The 18,574-nt window shown below is 40.1% G+C and overlaps 2 protein-coding genes across 2 annotated transcripts; one reads left to right on the forward strand and one right to left on the reverse strand.

Annotated features, from left to right (window-relative positions):
- Nucleotides 1-4,390: 4,390 nt before the first annotated feature.
- LOC117291402 lies at nt 4,391-9,564 on the reverse strand. The gene is made up of 7 exons (XM_033773056.1): nt 9,380-9,564; nt 8,476-8,705; nt 7,724-7,849; nt 7,429-7,603; nt 6,586-6,742; nt 5,044-5,497; nt 4,391-4,659 (listed from the first exon to the last, which is right to left on the reverse strand). Exons 1-7 carry the CDS (start codon nt 9,562-9,564, stop codon nt 4,391-4,393), a joined length of 1,596 nt encoding a protein of 531 aa, XP_033628947.1.
- A 2,476-nt stretch (nt 9,565-12,040) lies between these two features.
- LOC117291841 (ikaros family zinc finger protein-like) lies at nt 12,041-18,554 on the forward strand. Its single transcript, XM_033773773.1, has 4 exons — nt 12,041-12,102; nt 13,581-13,774; nt 14,441-15,439; nt 16,127-18,554. The coding sequence occupies exons 1-4, from the start codon at nt 12,073-12,075 to the stop codon at nt 17,160-17,162; spliced, it is 2,259 nt and encodes a 752-aa protein (XP_033629664.1). The 5' UTR covers nt 12,041-12,072; the 3' UTR covers nt 17,163-18,554.
- The last annotated feature ends 20 nt before the right edge of the window (nt 18,555-18,574 follow it).

Below are 18,574 nucleotides of genomic sequence, written 5' to 3' on the forward strand. Positions count from 1 at the left end.
ACAAAATGTGCAGGAGCTTCTACAACAAAAAGATGACACCCGGCACACTGCCAGACATTAGGACCAATCAGTCTGTTTGGTCAGTATCACATGATAGCAAACGGCCAGTTAGAATCATCATTACTTGAATCAATCAAGCCTACAAAAGAAACAGATCAAAGTTTAGTTGGCCGGTTTAATAGAAAATCTCATTTCGTCATTTGTAAGTCAATGAATTTCAGTCTGGGTTTAATTTGATTTTTTTTCTCCAAAATGATTTCATAAAACTTAAATCTTTTGGGGTAAGGTTTTGTTGGCTAGAATTAATAAACCAATATACGTAGATTGTTGTATATACAGGTAGATTGCTATACTATTGCTGACTTACTTTGTTTTGGATATTAAAGGCAGTGGCCACTATTGGTAATTGTCAAAGACCAGTTGGTGTATCTCAACATATGCATAAAATAACAAACCTGTGAAAATTTGAGCTCAATCGGTCATTGAAGTTGCGAGATAATAATGAAAGAAAAAACACCCCTGTCACATGAAGTTGTGTGCTTTCTGATGCTTGATTTTGAGACCTCAAGTTCTAAACTTGAGGTCTCGAAATCGAATTCGTGAAAAATGACTTCTTTCTCGAAAACTACGTCACTTCAGAGGGCGCTGTTTCTCACAATGTTTTTTACTATCAACCTCTCCCCATTACTCGTAATCAAGAAAGGTTTTATGATGATAATCATTTTAAGTAATTACCAATAGTGTCCACTGCCTTTAACAGAAACGTTTTAATATTGATATTTTACTGGATAATTTATCTGTGGGGTCCAAGTTGAACAAAGAACAACTTTGTGGGCCTATTGTTCCATTTTGTAAAATACCACACAAGGGAAAAAAAAGTCTGACACCTTGCTGGTTAAATGTCTCATAGTGTTATTTCATACAGGGAACAAGACACAGATTGCAAGAAGCAACACATATCATTGAATTAAAGAATTCATATAAAAGTTCACTCTGCATTTATTTACTATAAAAGAAAATGTTCACTGTACATGTACATGGTGCAGACTATAGTTCAACGCTACAATAAATAAATGTAGAGAAACACTGCTTTTGTTTCTGTGCACATTTTAAAGGTACAGGAAACCTCCAGAAATGTATAAAGAGTTATTTTTTTGATTTTGAGATTTAAAAACAAAATCTTGTGGTGGGAAGAATTAACCCTCCTATTGCTTTACCATTCCTTATCATCAACTGATTTTGAATGATAGTTAAACTGTGCTAGCCGAAGTAAGAAAGCATGGGGGTGAAAGCATCCACACGGTATACACAGTCAACCCTCCTACTGCCTGACCAGTCAATATCATCCGCTGTTGGAACGATAAAGCATGCCAACCTGGAGTATGATGGTAAATGCACAGAGTTTACAGTCAACCTTTCTACTGTGGTTTTGAATGATAGCTAAACTATGCCAACCTTGTGAATGCATACGCAGTGCACAGTCAACCCTCCTACTGTCTGACACTTCACAGAGGCAATGAAGGCGAATGCCTCTTCACAGAGGCAATGAAGGCGAATTGCTTCTTCACAGAGGCAATGAAGGCGAATTGCCTTCATGCCCATCATAGGGTTCCCTTAACCAAGGAGAAAATGCCTTGTTGCCCTTGCCCTTAAAAAAACGAAGCATACAGGCGTGCAAGATGGTTGTGTTTTATGATGACTTATTCCGATAGTAATTTATTCATTGAGAGTGATGGAACTTCGATATAACATTGTATATAGAATAACATGTAAGAATATATTCCCTTATTATATTAACGGAACTACTTTTTAAATAAGTTATTAATTATTGTTAGGGACAACAGGATGGGAAAGTTGGATGATACGGTAATGCAATATCTGATATTTATGAAAAATCAAGATTTTAACAAATTTCCGTGCCAAGTTGAAACATAATGAATTACATGAGATAATTAGTGTATGGAGAATGTATGAGTAAAAACAAGTAATTTAATGATGCATCAGATACAGAGTGCGTGGTTTCTTTGTTTGATATCGGCTGTTTGTTGTTCAGTCAAATTTATTTGAAGTAACTATATAGTAATTAGGGTTAATTACTGATCGAGTTAATAGCTTGACATTTAAATTGATTTCAAACACCCTGCCAACTAAATATAGTTTTGTGAGTAATGAATGGATGGCACAGTTAGTTACCACAAATAAGTGGTTTGTATTGCATTCAAACTATGATAATACTAAGAAAGGTTTAACTCATATACAGTAACAATTTAATTTATCGTTTTTGTTTTTTTCCCATTCGGTAGGCCGGAAATTAAGACACATTTTGTGTATTGGATTGGTAGAGCTGACAAAATAGTCGTAGAAAATAAAAAATTATTCACTTTTTGTGTGAGATCAACTTAAACCTGAAATCACAAACCTGGGAAATTTTTTGCATAATCTGTTGTATGAGTCCGGAGAATAAAAGGGAGGGAAAAAACATGCACAATTTTCAACTTGTAAAAAAAAAAAAAAAAAATTGTTTTTTGTTTGTTATAGCATTCAAAATCACCTAGGTAAAAAAAAAAAAAAAAGAGTTTCAGATACAAATTTTTGTCACTAAATATCAAAGCCTTTATTTCAGAGGGAAATGTTTTAGAGAAAAAAGCGTTTTCGTATGAACAACTTCATAATTAAATCAGTAAGGTTTCATTACTAAAAAATAAACAATCCTGTTTTATAACCTTACTAATCCTGTATGATAATACCTTTAAAAAGAAAGAAATTATATTTTAAAATTTCTTGAATTGTGGCACAAGTGATTTCCATGAAGTGGAATCTTAATGGCTTGACAAATTCAAATTACATTAGAACGCTTGTTATATTTCTATGTCTATCAAAAAAAGACTTGGTTGGAATGTAGGAAAAATGGTTTGTAAAAGTTGAGTTATGAGAACTAAATTTTATGGATAGTTATGTAAACTAGCTATGCTGTGAAAACACTTATCTGGCAGATATTTATAAAAGATAATTATTCAAGGTAATTACTCGAGTGAATTGAAGTATCTGTTGAGGTTTGGATTCTAGTTTTGTTGAGGTGTACGGAAGAATTATGTCTATCTCCCCAGTTCCATTTACTGACCCAATATTTAAAGCTGGTTTAAAGGCACTGGACACCTTTGGTAATTGTCAAAGACCAGTCTTCTCACTTGGTGTATCTCAACATATGCATACAAATAATAACAAACCTGTGCAAATTTGAACTCAATTGTTCGTCGAAGGGCAGGGACTTTTGGTACAAATGGTGGGGTCCACTTGAATTTCTTTGTACAAATCACAACAATTACATCATTTGTTTATTTAAAAAAAATTCCTCATTTGTTATTAATGTCAGAAATAAATTTTACATTATAATAATATACATTTCAGTTTCATGGCATACCCTTATTTCTTATATTATAGAAACACGCAAAACATAATGACAGGAACCCAAGTGCTTACTCGGTTTTTAACTGATGACTAATCCAACAGTGTGATAAGCATAATTTAAAGTAAAAGATAAGTTTGGGGTCCCGACCTTTAGACTCCCGCTCTTTTCCATTTTAGTTTTGAGCAAGTGAGAGCACATTGATGTTCTCTACTAGGTATTTATCTCTTTTGTACAGGGAGCAAGGACCTAATTTTCACGCCTCTAACACTAGGTCATTTGAATTGGCCACAAACTTTAAAGACACTGGACAATAATTGTCAAAGACCAGTCTTGGTGACCAGTCTTGGCCTATGCATAATATAATGAACCTGTGAAAATATGAGCTCAATCGGTCGACAAAGTTGTGTGCTTTCATATTATAGATTTCGAGACCTCAAATTCTACATATGAGGTCTCAAAATCAAATTTGTGGAAGATCTTTCTCGGAAACTACGTTACCTCAGTGGGAGCCGTTTTTCATAATGTTTTATACTATCAACCTCTCCCCGTTACTCGTTACCAAGTAAGTTTTTATGCTGACAATTATTTTGAGTAATTACCAAAAGTGTCCACTGTCTTATGAAACGTGTACACGTGAAAGGCTACCATTGGCTGAGAGTCTTGCACAAAGCGTGCACGCGTGCAATTTTCCTAATTGTTTTACATCAAAGAGGGTGGTCAGTGACGTCATGTGCAATCCGCCTATAACAAACTGCGGGATCCGCGAACAGTGGTCGATGCGTGAGCGGGTTCCTCTTTGTTTTGTTCCCAGTCAAATGAAAACAAATCCTTTGTAACATTTTAAAAAGGACAAAATAATCTGCGATGGCCAGATATCTTTCTCTTGACATACCCTTATGTCAAACTCCACACTTTCATCATCACAAAACGGCACAAAATGGCACAACTCCCTCAAAATGTTTGCTTAGTCTCAGTAGTCTGTCAATGAGCCCAAACATCAAAGTGCACACCTTTCTCCCCGCTATCATGATCTCTTACACATTGATCTACATCTACTAAAGTAAAACCAGAGGCTTCAGTGAGATAGTCCATCAAGAAAACTGATATCATGTAAGTATCGAGACAGTCCGAGTCCAAGCCCAGGATACCGCCGTGGAAATGAGCCAGTTGCCCGTGGATCATTCTAAGAGCTCTCGGTACCCGTTCCACGTCTCTGTAGCGGTAATAGTTTTCCATAGTCAACTCTGCACCTGTGAAAAAAAGTTAAATGACTCTTTAGACATTTTAATAATTGGAAGAAAATACCGACGCAGTTATGCAAAGAATTTTGGTTAAAGGCACTGGACACTTGAAGTAATGTAGTTTTTGAGAAAGGGGTAGTTTCTCACTCAAATATTAAAAGATGAAGCCTTTTATTATGCACCTGAAAGCACACAAATTTGTGCAACAAGGGTGGTTTTTCTTTCATAATTCTCTTGCAACTTCGATGACTAATTGAGTCAAATTTTCACAGGTTTGTTATTTTTGCAAATGTTGGGATACACCAAGTGAGAATGCTGGACTTTGACAAAAGGTGTCTTGTGCTTTAAGCAGATTCAGGTAGCTCGGATAAATATTGAGCACTATTAACTAACCCATATTATCTGGAAACTCCACGGATGGTATGACGACTCGCAGCCCACGGTCTTTTGCCTTCGCCCTAAACTTATTCAAGACACTCCCGTTGACCGCCGGCCAGTAATACGCCGTCTTGAGCCCCAGTTCCCGGAGTCTCAAGATTGAACTAACCAAACTTCGCCCGATGAGGGCACTGGGCATCGTGTCAAGGTACCGCTTGGAGTAGTGTCCATCCTCTCGGATGCCGATCTGGAAACGACCGGACCACGCTTTCACTGTCCCCGGAAACTGGTCCACAAAGTCCCCGTGGACAAACAGAGTGATGGGCAGTTTTACCGGGTAAGCTCGGAGTGTTGAAACAACTTTGTTTGCTCGCTTGTGGTTCATACCGATAGCTACGACCAGTGAGACAAAATCTTCCCTGCAAGTGGAATATACTTCGCCAGCCTTTCCAGGCGTGTTGTGGGGAACCTGTAATGAGATGACATCCCATTTGTATGTGAGCATGTGAGTTAAAATGTATTAATGTGTTTATGGTCGGTGGCTTCGCAACCTTCCCAAATCATTTTATTTTTTTAGTAATTGGTAATAAGTAACTTGTGAGCTCAATGTCGACTCAGTATTTTTTTAGGTCAGTGCTGAATTGCATTTGTATTCACAGGAGTCAACATCACTGGGAAACGTTTCCGTATCCTGCCACCACTTTTCAATTCGTTAAGAAATGAAAATAGTATCTAATTGATTGAAATGGGTTCTTCCTTTTTGTAAAATGGTTGGACAAGTGGTGACAGGATACGGAAAGTCTTTCCCACATATGCCGATATGCGGCAGAGTGGGATGCCCAAAATGTTTTCATTCGTCAACACGCTACTTTACTCTTGTTAAACAAATATTCACAACCTACATTTAATTAAATCTTTGAAGAATTCTTTCCTGAAATTCCGAGAACAAAATGAAGACAAAACGGAGAGGGGGTGGTGGGGTAATTGCAATTGCTCTCACAAGGAGTAAACCATATTTCATGACAGATTTGTGTCGGCGTTTGCCACGAAATGCCGCCACTTTTGGCAAGCAACAGAACTCTGAGCACTGACCGATATATGGCAGAGGGCGTTTCCTCTTGTACAGCAATACCACACCACTCTAAAATCCTCGAAAAAAATTCATGCCTGGGGTTCAAAGAACATATAATGAAGACACAATAGGAGAGGAGCGGTAACTGCTATTGATTCTACAAGGAGTCACTCATTATTTTATGACAATTTAGTGTCAGCATTTGTCACGAAATGCCGCCACTTTGGCAAGCAACCAAACGCTGAGCACTGCCAATGTGCTGCTCTGGATGTTGTACCCCAAAAGTTCAAATTTGAACACAATATTTTCCTCTTGTAAAGGAATACCCTCTAAATCCTCGAAAGAGTTCATTCCTGAGATTCAAAGAACACAATGAAGACACATTAGGAGGGGTCCCATAATCGAACACCAAAATGCTGTCATTATGCCATTAACAAAACAACATTCATGGCTCGTCATACAAGGAATGGAAAAGTATTCCGTACTTCGGGTGGGTGGATGCTCTCGAAGTCACTGTATGTATTACGGTCAGCTTCCCAGTTCTTTAAGACAAAGCCTGCATTGCCGACATCGAGCACTAGTTTGTTTGCAGTCTCCCTGGACCAGCCAGTTGGTTGATTGTTATGGTATTCTCCGTAAAGCCTGTTCGTTTGAGTGACGAGGAATAAAAATACAACATCGTTGTAGTAGGACGGGATAGTTAATCACTTAATGATATAAAACTTGACAAATATGTTGGTCTTTGGTAAGTATTACCAAAATAACGCCCTTTTTGTATCAACTTCCTTTAAAAGTCCAACAGGGTATACACGTTGCTAGGTTTCAGCGTGCTGTAATGGGTTGAGGGTGGACCATGACAAAAGGCTACCTCTGACGCCATTGTGCATCTTCGTAATTTTTTTGAGTTATGCCATGGGAGGGCCGCAAGAGCAGGGCCAAAATACCCTTCTGGTGTACTAGCCTTTATTGGGTGCGTTCGTTTAGTTTCCCTGGGTGGACCCCGGTGTGTTGCGGTTTTTTCTTCCAGGACGAACGTGGGTAATTATCTGCACACGTTCGTCCTGGGGAAAAAAAACCCGTCACACACCGGGGTCGACCCAGGGAAGCTAAACGAACGCACCGTATGGCTTTCACGGCTCGTCTTTCGCCACGAAAGCCTTGAGAAAAGGCCACCTCTGACGCCGTTGTACATCTTCGTCACCCCACCTCAAGAAGTGGTTGCTCTGAAGCCGTTTTGTTTGATAGACACGAAACGAGTTTTCTCAGGCTCGAGGTGGAAGGCTGGGAATTTTCAAAAATTGTTTTCTATAATTATCCACTTTACTAACTTGTCGATGTATTTAAAAGTTCCAAGCTCCAACATTCTCTGCAATATGCTGAATTCAGCGCCCTCAACGTCAAGCTTTAGAATGACGTAGTCGTCTACGGAGAACGTTTCCTTGATCCACCGTGCGAGGTCGATGGTAGGAATTACTGACCGGGTTGAAAGTTTACGTTTACCACCTAGAGACAAACAAAACATCCAAATAAAATTATGACCAGTCCGCTTTTATTGTGATGCTGGGGAACTGAATGTAGGATCCCGTCAATTCATTTGCTTGAAATAATAAGACGATAACTGACCTGTTTCCGTGTCCTCAATCTCTCCTTGGTTTGCAAAGAGAGTCCCACCGCCCCACTGCATGTCACGGCCATTATTCAGTCCCTTGTTTGGCGCCCAAACGGACTCCAGATACGCCGTCACATTACCTATAGACATTTAAACAACAAACATACTGAAATACAATGTTTGTTTGCTAATTACTCGAATTTGACTAGGTTGTGGGTTCGGATCCTTGCTAGCCAACTGCTGATTTCACGATGACCAGACAAGGTGTTGTCGTCTAGTTGAAAATATTTTCTTGATATGTGCAATTCTTAATTCTATACTTTAAACCAATGTTTGTGAGAGATTGGCTGTGGAAGCTTTGTGTTTATATATCCCCCTGTGGGAGCTTTGCCGAGTTCCTATGTTGGGAAGATCATTAAAAAAAAAAAAAAAAAAAAAAAAAAAAAACAATCGTAATGGTTGCCCATTTTACCAATTCATAGAATTACCCTCACATAACAATGCTCTTCCGTATAAATGTAATCATGTCTTGTTTTCACTTCAAATTTATTATGCTTTATTGTGAAATCATCTTCATTTCAACCTTCTCGCTACGATTTGTGACTTGTTTTTACCCGATAAAATCTTTATTTAAGTATTAAAAGTAAAATAAATAAATCGTGTAAATAGGTAATGATATCGGCGGAGTGCCGTTCCAGCTGCTCTTCGCAATGCTTTATTAAACAAAAAAAATCAGACCCTTTTTTTCAGATGTGTCCCTCCTTACCATTTTCAGATGCTACACCGACTGGACAATACAAGTGGTGTTTGATGTAGGGACTGAAGTACGGAGCAAGTCGCCCATCGATCTCGAAGGAGTAGATCTCGTAGTCTCGCCCTCCAGGGTAAGTCTCTTTGAATAGTTGCACGGATGATGCCACATTGGCTCCACAGTCTAGGAAGACTTTACGTGTACCGTTCTTAATGAGAAATGCAGCTACATCGGTCTCTTTGGGTCTGATCGGTATTTAAAGGCACTGGACACAATTGGTTATTACTCAAAACAATTGTTAGCATAAAAACTTACTTGGTAGCAAGCAATGGGGAGCTGTTGAGAGTATAGGATACATTGTGAGAAACGGCTCATAAACCAAAGAAAAGTCCGTGTCCGAGACAATCAAAACCTGGACCAGTGTCAGATGCAATTGTGTCCGCCATGTAATACTATCCGCTCTCGGGACACTTTTGCATATGCAATCGTGTCCGGGGCTATGCAAAACCGTCCTGCGGACATGTACATGACTGTACATGTATATGTGCGCGCGTAAGCGACCTACGTATGCAGCATAAATGACTATTCACGTATTTTATGATTACAGCGAATACCCAATGGCCGAACATTTTCCATGTCATTCACGACTCATGCACTTTGCTTGTTAAAAAATGGCGAACGTGTTCCGTCGACCAAGGGCGTTTAACTTACTGCAAGGACGGTTTTGCACGGGGCGGACAAAACTGCATATGCAAATGTGTCCGGGCGGACAAAATTGCATTATGCAGCAGCGTCCGGGAGGACACGATTGCATATATGCAAAACCATCCGACGTACATTATTGCATATGCAATATTGCCTCCGGATAGAATTGCAGAGAGGACATAATGGACACCGGCGCTAACATTTATAATCCTACCTCCGTCTGGATTGAACCTGCATTCGTTCCGTGTAGACATCTTTGTTGTACATATCAGCCAAGTCTCCTGCCGTCACTTCATCGTATTTTGTGAACGACTGGATAACCGTATAGAACGGCACCAGTCCCAGACATGCACAGATCGTTAAGGAGACTAGAAGTTTTTTGGTATTGGGAGTCGGCATTTGTGTCTACGGAAAACCATAGCAGAATTTTGTAAAATCGTTTCAGTTTGGATGTCAGAAGTTGTTGTTATTGTTCGTAGAAAGCAAGAACAATTTAAGGAATAATAGTTGGCCATTATGAATTGGCACATGAATACCAACTCACTGTGAATGACGATGTATGTCAGCTTAATTAGTTTTCAAGTTTTTAAGAAAAAAGTGAAAAATTACGGAACAATGTCTCAAGAGAGCCGCGTAAACCCTAAAATCATTTTCGTCTCATGAGACGAAAATTTCATGAGACGATTTTTTTAAAAATCGTTTCACTCATTCAATAAAAAAAGCCACAACAGCTCCTCAGTAAAGGTATGTTTCTATCATCACTATCTACAAACCGTTAAAGGCAGTGGACACTATTGGTAATTACTCAAAATAATTATTAGCATAAAACCTTTCTTGGTGACGAGTAATGGGGAGAGGTTGATGGTATAAAACATTGTGAGAAACGGCTCCCTCTGAAGTGCCATAGTTTTTTGAGGAAGAAGTAATTTTCCACGAATTTGATTTCGAGACCTCAGATTTAGAACTTGAGGTCTCGAAATCAACCATCTAAACGTACACAACTTCGTGTGAAAAGGTGTTTTTTCTTTCATTATTATCTCGCAAGTTCGATGACCGATTGAGCTCAAATTTTCACAGGTTTGTTATTTTATGCAAATGTTGGGATACGCCAATTGTGAAAGATAGTCTTTGACAATTACCAATAGTGTCCACTGCCTTTAAAGGTGTATGTAAATCAGTGGTAAATTTGTGGTCTGTTTCCTACAAAAAAGTACCCCAAGCCCTTTAGGCCCATAATATTGCTTTATAATTGTCTGTTCATAAAAAATGAGCAGAATACCGCTCACACAGGATGGTACATGCGATATGGTATACAATGTTGGCTGATTTCACAAAGCAATACAATTCCTCACCGAAGACAAAATTGTCAGTAATACATGGTGATTTGTATTGTGACATGCGATTGATTTGCAGTTAAAGTCGTTCTTTGTGAGATCGGCCCCAAATATGCTTATGCGGTGTGATTTTTCGAGGGTCCTCAAAACAGACGAACGCACAAGGGATTCCATATCCATGTTTTCAATCTCGCAACATTTGCGGTAAAACTAATAAGGATATTGGTTTCTCTCAGGACCTCAACAATAATACATAGTCACTTACATTACGCATCAAGGAATCAAATCAGTGTTAATTGTAAGCATCTTTCACTAAAAGCTGAAGTTGTTACTACAAAATATAACATCGTCCGCCATTACTTCACTATGCAAAACTGGACTTTGTACTGTCAATACAGACACGGAGTGCGTGTGTATAGTCAAACACAGTATCAATTGAACTAATCCGGGATATACTCCAGAATTTTAATCAGTATTTGTTTACCCCAAACTCTGACATACAAAAACAGCACCTTTCTATCTTTCGTATCGTAGAATACAACAAAGGGAGGCCCTTGGTTTTTGTTTTTACCCCGTGCAATTATGTCCTCTATGCAATACTATTCGGAGGACATTATTGCATATGCAATAATGTTCGCCGGACGATGTTACATATGCAATCGTGTCCGCCCGGACGCTGCTGCATAATGCAATTGTGTCCGCCCGGACACATTTGCATATGCAGTTGTGTCCGCCCCGTGCAAAACCGTCCATGCAGTAAATCAAACGCCCTTGGTCATTTTTTTACAAGCTATAAAAGTGCATGTCATGAATGACATGGGAAATGTTCGGCCGTTGGGTTTTCGCTGCAGTCATAAACATACGTGAATATACATGCGGCATACGTAGTTCAGTGCATACATACACGCTCGCTTACGCGCGCACATAGTCATGCACACGTCCAGTGGACGGTTTTTGCATAGCCCCGGTCACGATTACATACGCAAAGGTGTCCGGAGCGGACCTTGCATGGCGGACACGATTGCATCGGACACCGGCGCACTGCCCCATCGATGTAAGGGGGTTTTACATGCAAAGATTGTAGCCTACAGATAAAACCGTAATTTCTTGCATACGAGCACAGATATGCCTATGAGAAATATATAACCGAGAGCGAGATTCTGTAGGGGCGATATGAAAGATAGGGGCTGTTTATTCGGTCGGCTCCCGGTTAGTCTTAGGCCCTTTTCGAAACCACGACTTCTGCTTCAGATTCGGCTGGGGCTATAGCTTGGCACCGCGGTTGTGTTGACAATTTTGTGTGTAATTTGCGTACGCGCTCACACCTCTCAGACGAGAGACCGGAGCCTGAAGCCGAATCCAATGCCGAAGCCGTGGATTCGAAAAGGTCCATTATAATCTCCAAGTTATTTTGACGTGCACGGAGCCTGAAACGAATCCAAACACCGAGTCGTGGTTTCGAAAAGGCCAATGTAATAAACATGAGCCACCTACTGAGGGCGCTATACTACGCATTCATATATCGATGCATCGATCACACACATTTTCTCAATAGCTCTCATGCAGAGCGCTGATGGAGAACTTGTCAACAAACAAAAGCGAGGTGAGTACCTGCCCAAAAGCGATGAAACTTCCTAATTAGGAAAAGCATTTCGCTACGTTTTAACTGACCAAAACCTTAACCGTATCTGATTCAATATACTACATAATTTTGAGGTCACAGAGTGAACAAAAAGTGGCAGTTGTGGAATGGACTTTGATCAGTTGATTCGGCATGATCTTCTTTTCATAAAATATTGATTGAATGATTTATGAAAAAATGAACACAAACAATCACGAACATTTTATTTGCTGTAGAAATACCATGTTTGGGCATGGTGGGTTTCTTGTTGGTAGGCAATCCCTGGTATAGTATACGTAGTATTAAACATTTATAGTAAGTAGCTTAACAAGCTTCACGACCTCCAGTAACCCCATGAATATTGTGAATGTGAATGTGATATTTACGCTGGGCTGGACTCCCTCTACTCGTAGAACTATTTCGGTTTCGTCCGGCTATCGTCTCCCAGGAGACGATAGCCCGCCCGACGAAACCGAAATAGTTCTACGAGTTGACTCCCTCTACCACCATGGAGGTAGAAATGCTCCCAGTCCCCACCTTCCACTTCTTGGTTGACCCTCCAGGACCTAGTCCCATCAATGGTCCAATCTGCTTCGTATCCTGGGCCCCAGCACCTTTGAATTTTGATATAAAATTCTTTCGCTTTCAAAAACATACAAACAAACAAACAAACATCTGTAACGATCTGCATCATGAAACTTATACCAATTTCACCAATCTACAGTCATAATATAGCGCGCATGCATTGCCTCACTGCCTTGTATTTGTACGAAACTCTCCTCTCGACGACTGAGCCGGAGGGTTACGAATTCAAAACGTACAGGGCGAAACGGTAAAACACATATAATTTCAACAGCTAGTCAACAGATTTGCTGGGTACCGGATTTGCTCCATTTTCACCATATTCGAAAATCATGACACAAATTCTAGGAACACAAACTTAACCCTCAATGTCTAATGAATCCTTATACGCCCTAATAGTATTATAACACCATTGAGAAACTCTTTTGAAGAAAAAGGACAAAAACTTACCAGATCCTGGCGTGAAACAGTCACAAATTTTCCAGGTTGATATTTGAACCTGTAGGCTAGCATCACACGTTTTTTGACTTCCCGAACATATGTTCAATGCTTTATTTTTGGGTCACCAACTGAACCGCAGGTACTAGCCTATTGGATTGACGGACTGCCAAGCCCCCGCCCCAGTTGGACTAAACTATTCTGTGAAAGGGGTATTACAAGGCAGTGCGGCAGTGCGTGCGCGCTATATGACTGAACGTCGGGCATTGTAAACGGACAGCGCCCACTGGACACATCAGAACGTGGAGATATTGTTGATAAACATGTTATCAACAATTTGTTATTGTACTTACCAAGTGTCCAGTTTAGTTAGTGAGATACATCAAAATGTAGAAATACATAGCTTTGGATAACATTTCTTCAATAATTTTTGTTTACAGTGTCAAACGTTCTTCTCAAGCTCAAAAATGCAGACAAACAAAGTGTTTGGGAAAAAGCAAATTGCACCTCGCAAACCAGGTCACCTGATCTGTAGCGTCTGCAGTAAAACTTTCAGTTACCCTTCAATAATGGCTCGTCACATGAAGAAACACGCCATGACAACTAAGACACTGCTAGGCAATGTTAAAACAAGGTAAGTAAGTCATGAAAGAAGTTCATCGGGCTGGTAAAATATCAACTTATTAAATGAATTTTCTATGAGACACAGCCAATACTTAGCCAAACATTGAATCGTAAATGACAATTACGTGAGAATTGGCTGTGTTTCATAGAAAATTCATTTAATAAGGTAAGAAAGTGATGTTTGAAGCTCTGCATAAGTAGGAATAATACGAGTTACATTTTACTATAAATAAATAGTACATTTGAGGGTACAACCATGTATTATAATCTCTTTGATGGGAGTGTTGGCTTTGAAAAGAGCCAGATTGATCTTGAGGGTTCAAACAGTATACTATGCTCATCTTTAGGAGAAAAACAAGGAAAAGAAGAAAAAAGACAAGAAGTTCTTCTCCCCATACTGTTCAAGACCAAAATGGCTGTTTTCAGAACCAACACCTCCGAAAAAGAGATAGATACATGTGGTTTTACCCGCAAGTTTACTCTAAGGTAGCTTGATAGTGCCCCCGACAGTTCGAAACAAGGTCCCAGAAGTGGAAGGTGAGGAAAGATACCAACCCGATTGCTACTTGGATGGTAAGGGGATTAGCTACAAAGGTTTGAACGAGCCCTTGTGCTGCAATCTTGACATACTCTTAAATACTTAAATACATTTTACCTCCCTTTTTTTTTCTTGCAGCTTTTCAGGAAAGACCAAACTTTTGTCCCAACTTGGACTGCAATCGAATGCTGAGCACTCAAGCGAGAACAGCGAGCTAGCAGACAATCTTCACATGCCTAATCCGATGCAGTGGTTACCCCCACTAGAAGATGGCGATAATCAGAGTAATAGCAAGGCGTCACAGGAGTGCCAGCCTCCCAATATCGTCAATCCATCAGACCACGCACCTGTAGGTAAAATGACATGGCCGATGAATAAACACTCTGAAAAGATCGTCATTGACTTAACATCTGCATCCAGTGAGGTCTCCACAAGCTTCCATCACAGCGAGCCAAGCATTGCTGGTCTTGGTGATATGCAGGTTGGAAGCAATGAACAGGCGTACAAGCAGTCTCAGGATCAATCTGAGACAGAGACAAAGACCAAGACCTCACGCAATTCTAAACTCCCATCGGGATCCACAGCGAGGAACACGGCGTCCCAATCGAGAACCCAGGAGGGGCATTTCACCCTGTGTTCCAGCGGGAAGGCACTCAAGTGCAACTACTGCACCTTTGCCTGCCGTCGAACGTGCGGCAGGATGATCAAGCACCTCCAGATTCATGGCATCCGCTCACGGAACCAGTGCAAATCCTGCGGTCTTGGCTTCCTGAACAAGTCTCAACTTGAGGAGCATCAGAAGATGTGCAGCCAGGCCTCCCTTGCCCCGCAGTGCATTATCTGCGGGAAGACGTTCTCGTTTCGTTCGCTGCTGCGACAGCATATGAACACTCACATCAACAGGAAACCTCACAAATGCAAACATTGTCCGTTGACTTTCAACTCAACGACTGCTGCGCGGATTCACAGTCAGAAACATCATTGCAGCCCTAAACAAAATGTCATCTACCAATGCAGTCTCTGCAGTCAAAGATTCAGCACCAATGAGGCGCTGGAAAGTCACTTTCGAATCCACTTGATTGAAAAGTCGTTCAAGTGCAATATGTGTGGCTTGAACTTCTGCGACGCATCAGCAAGGTAAGCTTCTTGCACCTTTAGGCTTTTTAAAAGCCATCTTTCCTAGGGGCTGTTCACAATTATCAACACAACACTTTTCCCCCCTCCCTCCCCACTTGAAGTGTGCAAAAAAAATATGTTTTTTTCCACACTGTTCTACATAGAAAGGTTTGCGGTAACACCATGTAATGACTATCTCTAATGAGTTGGGGGTGGTTCTGAAAAGAACCGTTGGTTTCAACTCGATGTTTCGCTCTGTTATGCTCTGATCGTCTTCTGGAGAAAGCTGGACTCTTATGCTGCATGCTGCTTAAGTACTGTGGAGGCAGATTAGCTTGGTGATGCACGAAGGCGGGGAAAAGAGGCGAGGATAGAGGTATTAGAGACAGTCATTACATGGTGTTACCGCAATACTTTCTGTATTGATTTCCACCATGCAAAGTTTCAAATCCTACGTATTCTACATAGTAATACCATAATTTCCTGCGTACAAGACACAGCATATATCTGACTTTTAAAGTCAATTAGACAAAACAAGAACACGGCATTATATCTATCTTCGGAATTTTTCCTTAGGACCCTGTTCTTGCCCCCCCCCCCCCAATTTTGTGTGTGTGTGTGTGTACAGTGTAGAGACGCTTTAATGGGATATTGATAAACTTATTTATTTAATAGCTGTTCCTTTTATTGTTTTTTTTTTTTTAACAGGTATAACCACATGCGCAGAGTTCATAAGATATTAGATGCCGAAGGCCTTCAAAGCAATGATATTTCATGGCAGCCAACCCATCTGTCGAGGCCTCTTGTTGCATCACCCCCACAGACTTCACTGCCACCGCTTTTGAGTCCTGTGATGACCATGCCAATTGTTGTCTCAGTAACCAGCCAGAGCAATATGGACAGCCTCAACCCGGTTGATCAGCCTCTGTCAATGCGTGCCAAGTCAGTTGATGGGCCTTCGGAGCTGACGGCAGGGTCACCGGAGCGGATCGAAAACAGATTAGACTCGTCGGCTTCAGGTCTCGTCTTCATGAGGAAAGAGTTGAACCAAGATGTAAGGAATAATCAGCCGTGGTCAGTTAGTGACTCCTCGGACCACTTGAGATCATCAGAGCCTCTGCCTGAAGATGTTCCAAACCGATCACCAGTCCTTCCGGTCATGCTCTTGAAGAAAGAGTCGGAGGGTCAGTTTTCTTACGACAAGAAGAGGCATCCTAGTACTAGTAGCATCGGAAAATCATCTACATGTACAAGGCCGGCAAACTTGGTTGAAGAAGATGGGGCCGCTCAGGTGTCTCACCACCAGCAGTTTGAGCCAACATCCACAGCTGACGAGAATGACACCAGTGTCCCTCTAGAGGTCTACCCAGTCCAGTATCCACACTACGTCAATGCGAATCCAGCAAGGAGTAACGACAACTCTCAAGGACATTTACTTGAGATTAGTAGAGTCATGGGCAGCTCATCCCCAAACGGAAGTTACGGAAGAAGCGGAGACGAGTCCATCAATCCGGAGTCGCCGTGTCGTGCCACGAGCACCCGGAGGTCTGTGGATGCTCCGGATGCCCTCCCCGGTTCCCATCATTGCCATTACTGTGACATAACGTTTGGGGATTCTGTCTTGCATTATCTTCATATGGGATGGCATGTTACCGGGGATCCCTGGAAGTGTAATGGATGCGGCCAAGAATGTGCTGGCAAAGTGGACTTCTTTCTTCACTTGTACAAAGCAGGTCATAATTAGGAGACAGACCATTCAAAAATAGTGACCTCCTCCCTTAAATCAACTTAAATAAGAACCCAATAGGAATATTGACAACCAAAAATTATGCTAGTTGGAATGTAAAGTATTTCATTTAATTTATATATTATAAGGAACAAGCAATTAAGTGTGTGCTATGGGGATGCTATTTTGAAACAAGTTTAATTCTCATCTTTTGAATTTATTCTTTGAATAATAGCTGAAGTTTGACCTCATCCCGTATTTATTGATGTGAAATTTCTAATAGGATGGTCCTATAGACCACCTTTAAAAATGTTTATTCACAGTTTAATGTGTAACTGTTTTTATATGAATAACGCCAAAAACTATTATCTCATTACATTGTCCTCATTGGTAAACTTTCTTTGCAACTCCAACAGAATTGAAGATGTGTCTGTTTAATACACTTTAAAAGCATCTATGTGTAGCTTATTTGTAGAGTTAGGTTTTTATAACTTCTTTTTTTACTTCTCTGAAATTGAGATGCAAATAAGTGTTGTACTACTTGTTGAATATCCTTAGTCCTTAGTTGACCCCTGTGATAAAATAGATGACAGGCATTTGTACTTTTTACTAGAATTTTGTTTAAACTACAGTCGAAATTTGCATTACTGTTTGTCAAAATATCATTGACATTAATTTTAAAAGAAGTGTTTTTTTATACATCTAAATCACCCTTCCTGACTATCATAATTAAATTCAGTCACAAGCAATACCAAAGATGAAGAACTGCTTTTAGCTTTTAATACCTTTGAATAACAAATATTAGATTTTACACTTGAATTTTAGAAGGACTAACAAAGGTCTACGTTTAACCGTAATCTGCAAACTCTGTTTTTTTTAACAAGAATTGATTATTATATATTTGGTTTGCGGTAACACCATGTGTGTACTGTGTATTTACTTGCCAGGTAGAGATTGTTCTTTAGACGTGTTAGAGAACTCTCTTTCTTTATTTTACTACCGTGGAGTAGATTTATCGGATGTTTGGGAGACTTCTCAGTTCTAAAAAGAACTGTCCTGCTTTTTAACTACTACCTGGGCGGAAGGTACAGAAAATTGGCTAGGACTACAACTTTAGCTTATAGGATCGTGATTAACTGTACTACCGCGGAGTCAGTTCTTGGATTGGTCTCAACTAACTTTATCTTTTGATTACAATCAAAATTATTTACACCAACAGCTGTAGAGATTCAAACTTTTCGTTCAACTTTTATTGACTTTTGATGAAAATTACTCAAATACTATGGTATGACCTTGCCTTTAAATGTAAAACATACAACTCAGAAGACAGAAATGTAATATAGGTTTTCTCGGTCAAATTCGGCAAATGAGCAGTCAATTTCATTTTCATGCGTTCGAATTAAAGCTGTTTTGCATCTCCAGTTGTTACT

Source organism: Asterias rubens, chromosome 6 (assembly GCF_902459465.1).
Source record: "Asterias rubens chromosome 6, eAstRub1.3, whole genome shotgun sequence".
Lineage (NCBI taxonomy): Eukaryota > Metazoa > Echinodermata > Asteroidea > Forcipulatida > Asteriidae > Asterias > Asterias rubens.

Bases quoted from the DNA above. Each gene is read 5' to 3' on its own strand.
- LOC117291402 (XM_033773056.1), bottom strand. From the start codon at position 9,564: ATGCCGACTCCCAATACCAAAAAACTTCTAGTCTCCTTAACGATCTGT. The intron at 7,604-7,723 runs GTCAGTTATCGT...GTTTGTCTCTAG, and splicing joins GATTGAGGACACGGAAACAG to GTGGTAAACGTAAACTTTCA. The intron at 5,498-6,585 runs GTACGGAATACT...ATCTCATTACAG, and splicing joins AGAGCATCCACCCACCCGAA to GTTCCCCACAACACGCCTGG.
- LOC117291841 (XM_033773773.1), top strand. From the start codon at position 12,073: ATGGAGAACTTGTCAACAAACAAAAGCGAG. The intron at 12,103-13,580 runs GTGAGTACCTGC...TTTTGTTTACAG, and splicing joins TGTCAACAAACAAAAGCGAG to TGTCAAACGTTCTTCTCAAG. The intron at 15,440-16,126 runs GTAAGCTTCTTG...TTTTTTTAACAG, and splicing joins TTCTGCGACGCATCAGCAAG to GTATAACCACATGCGCAGAG.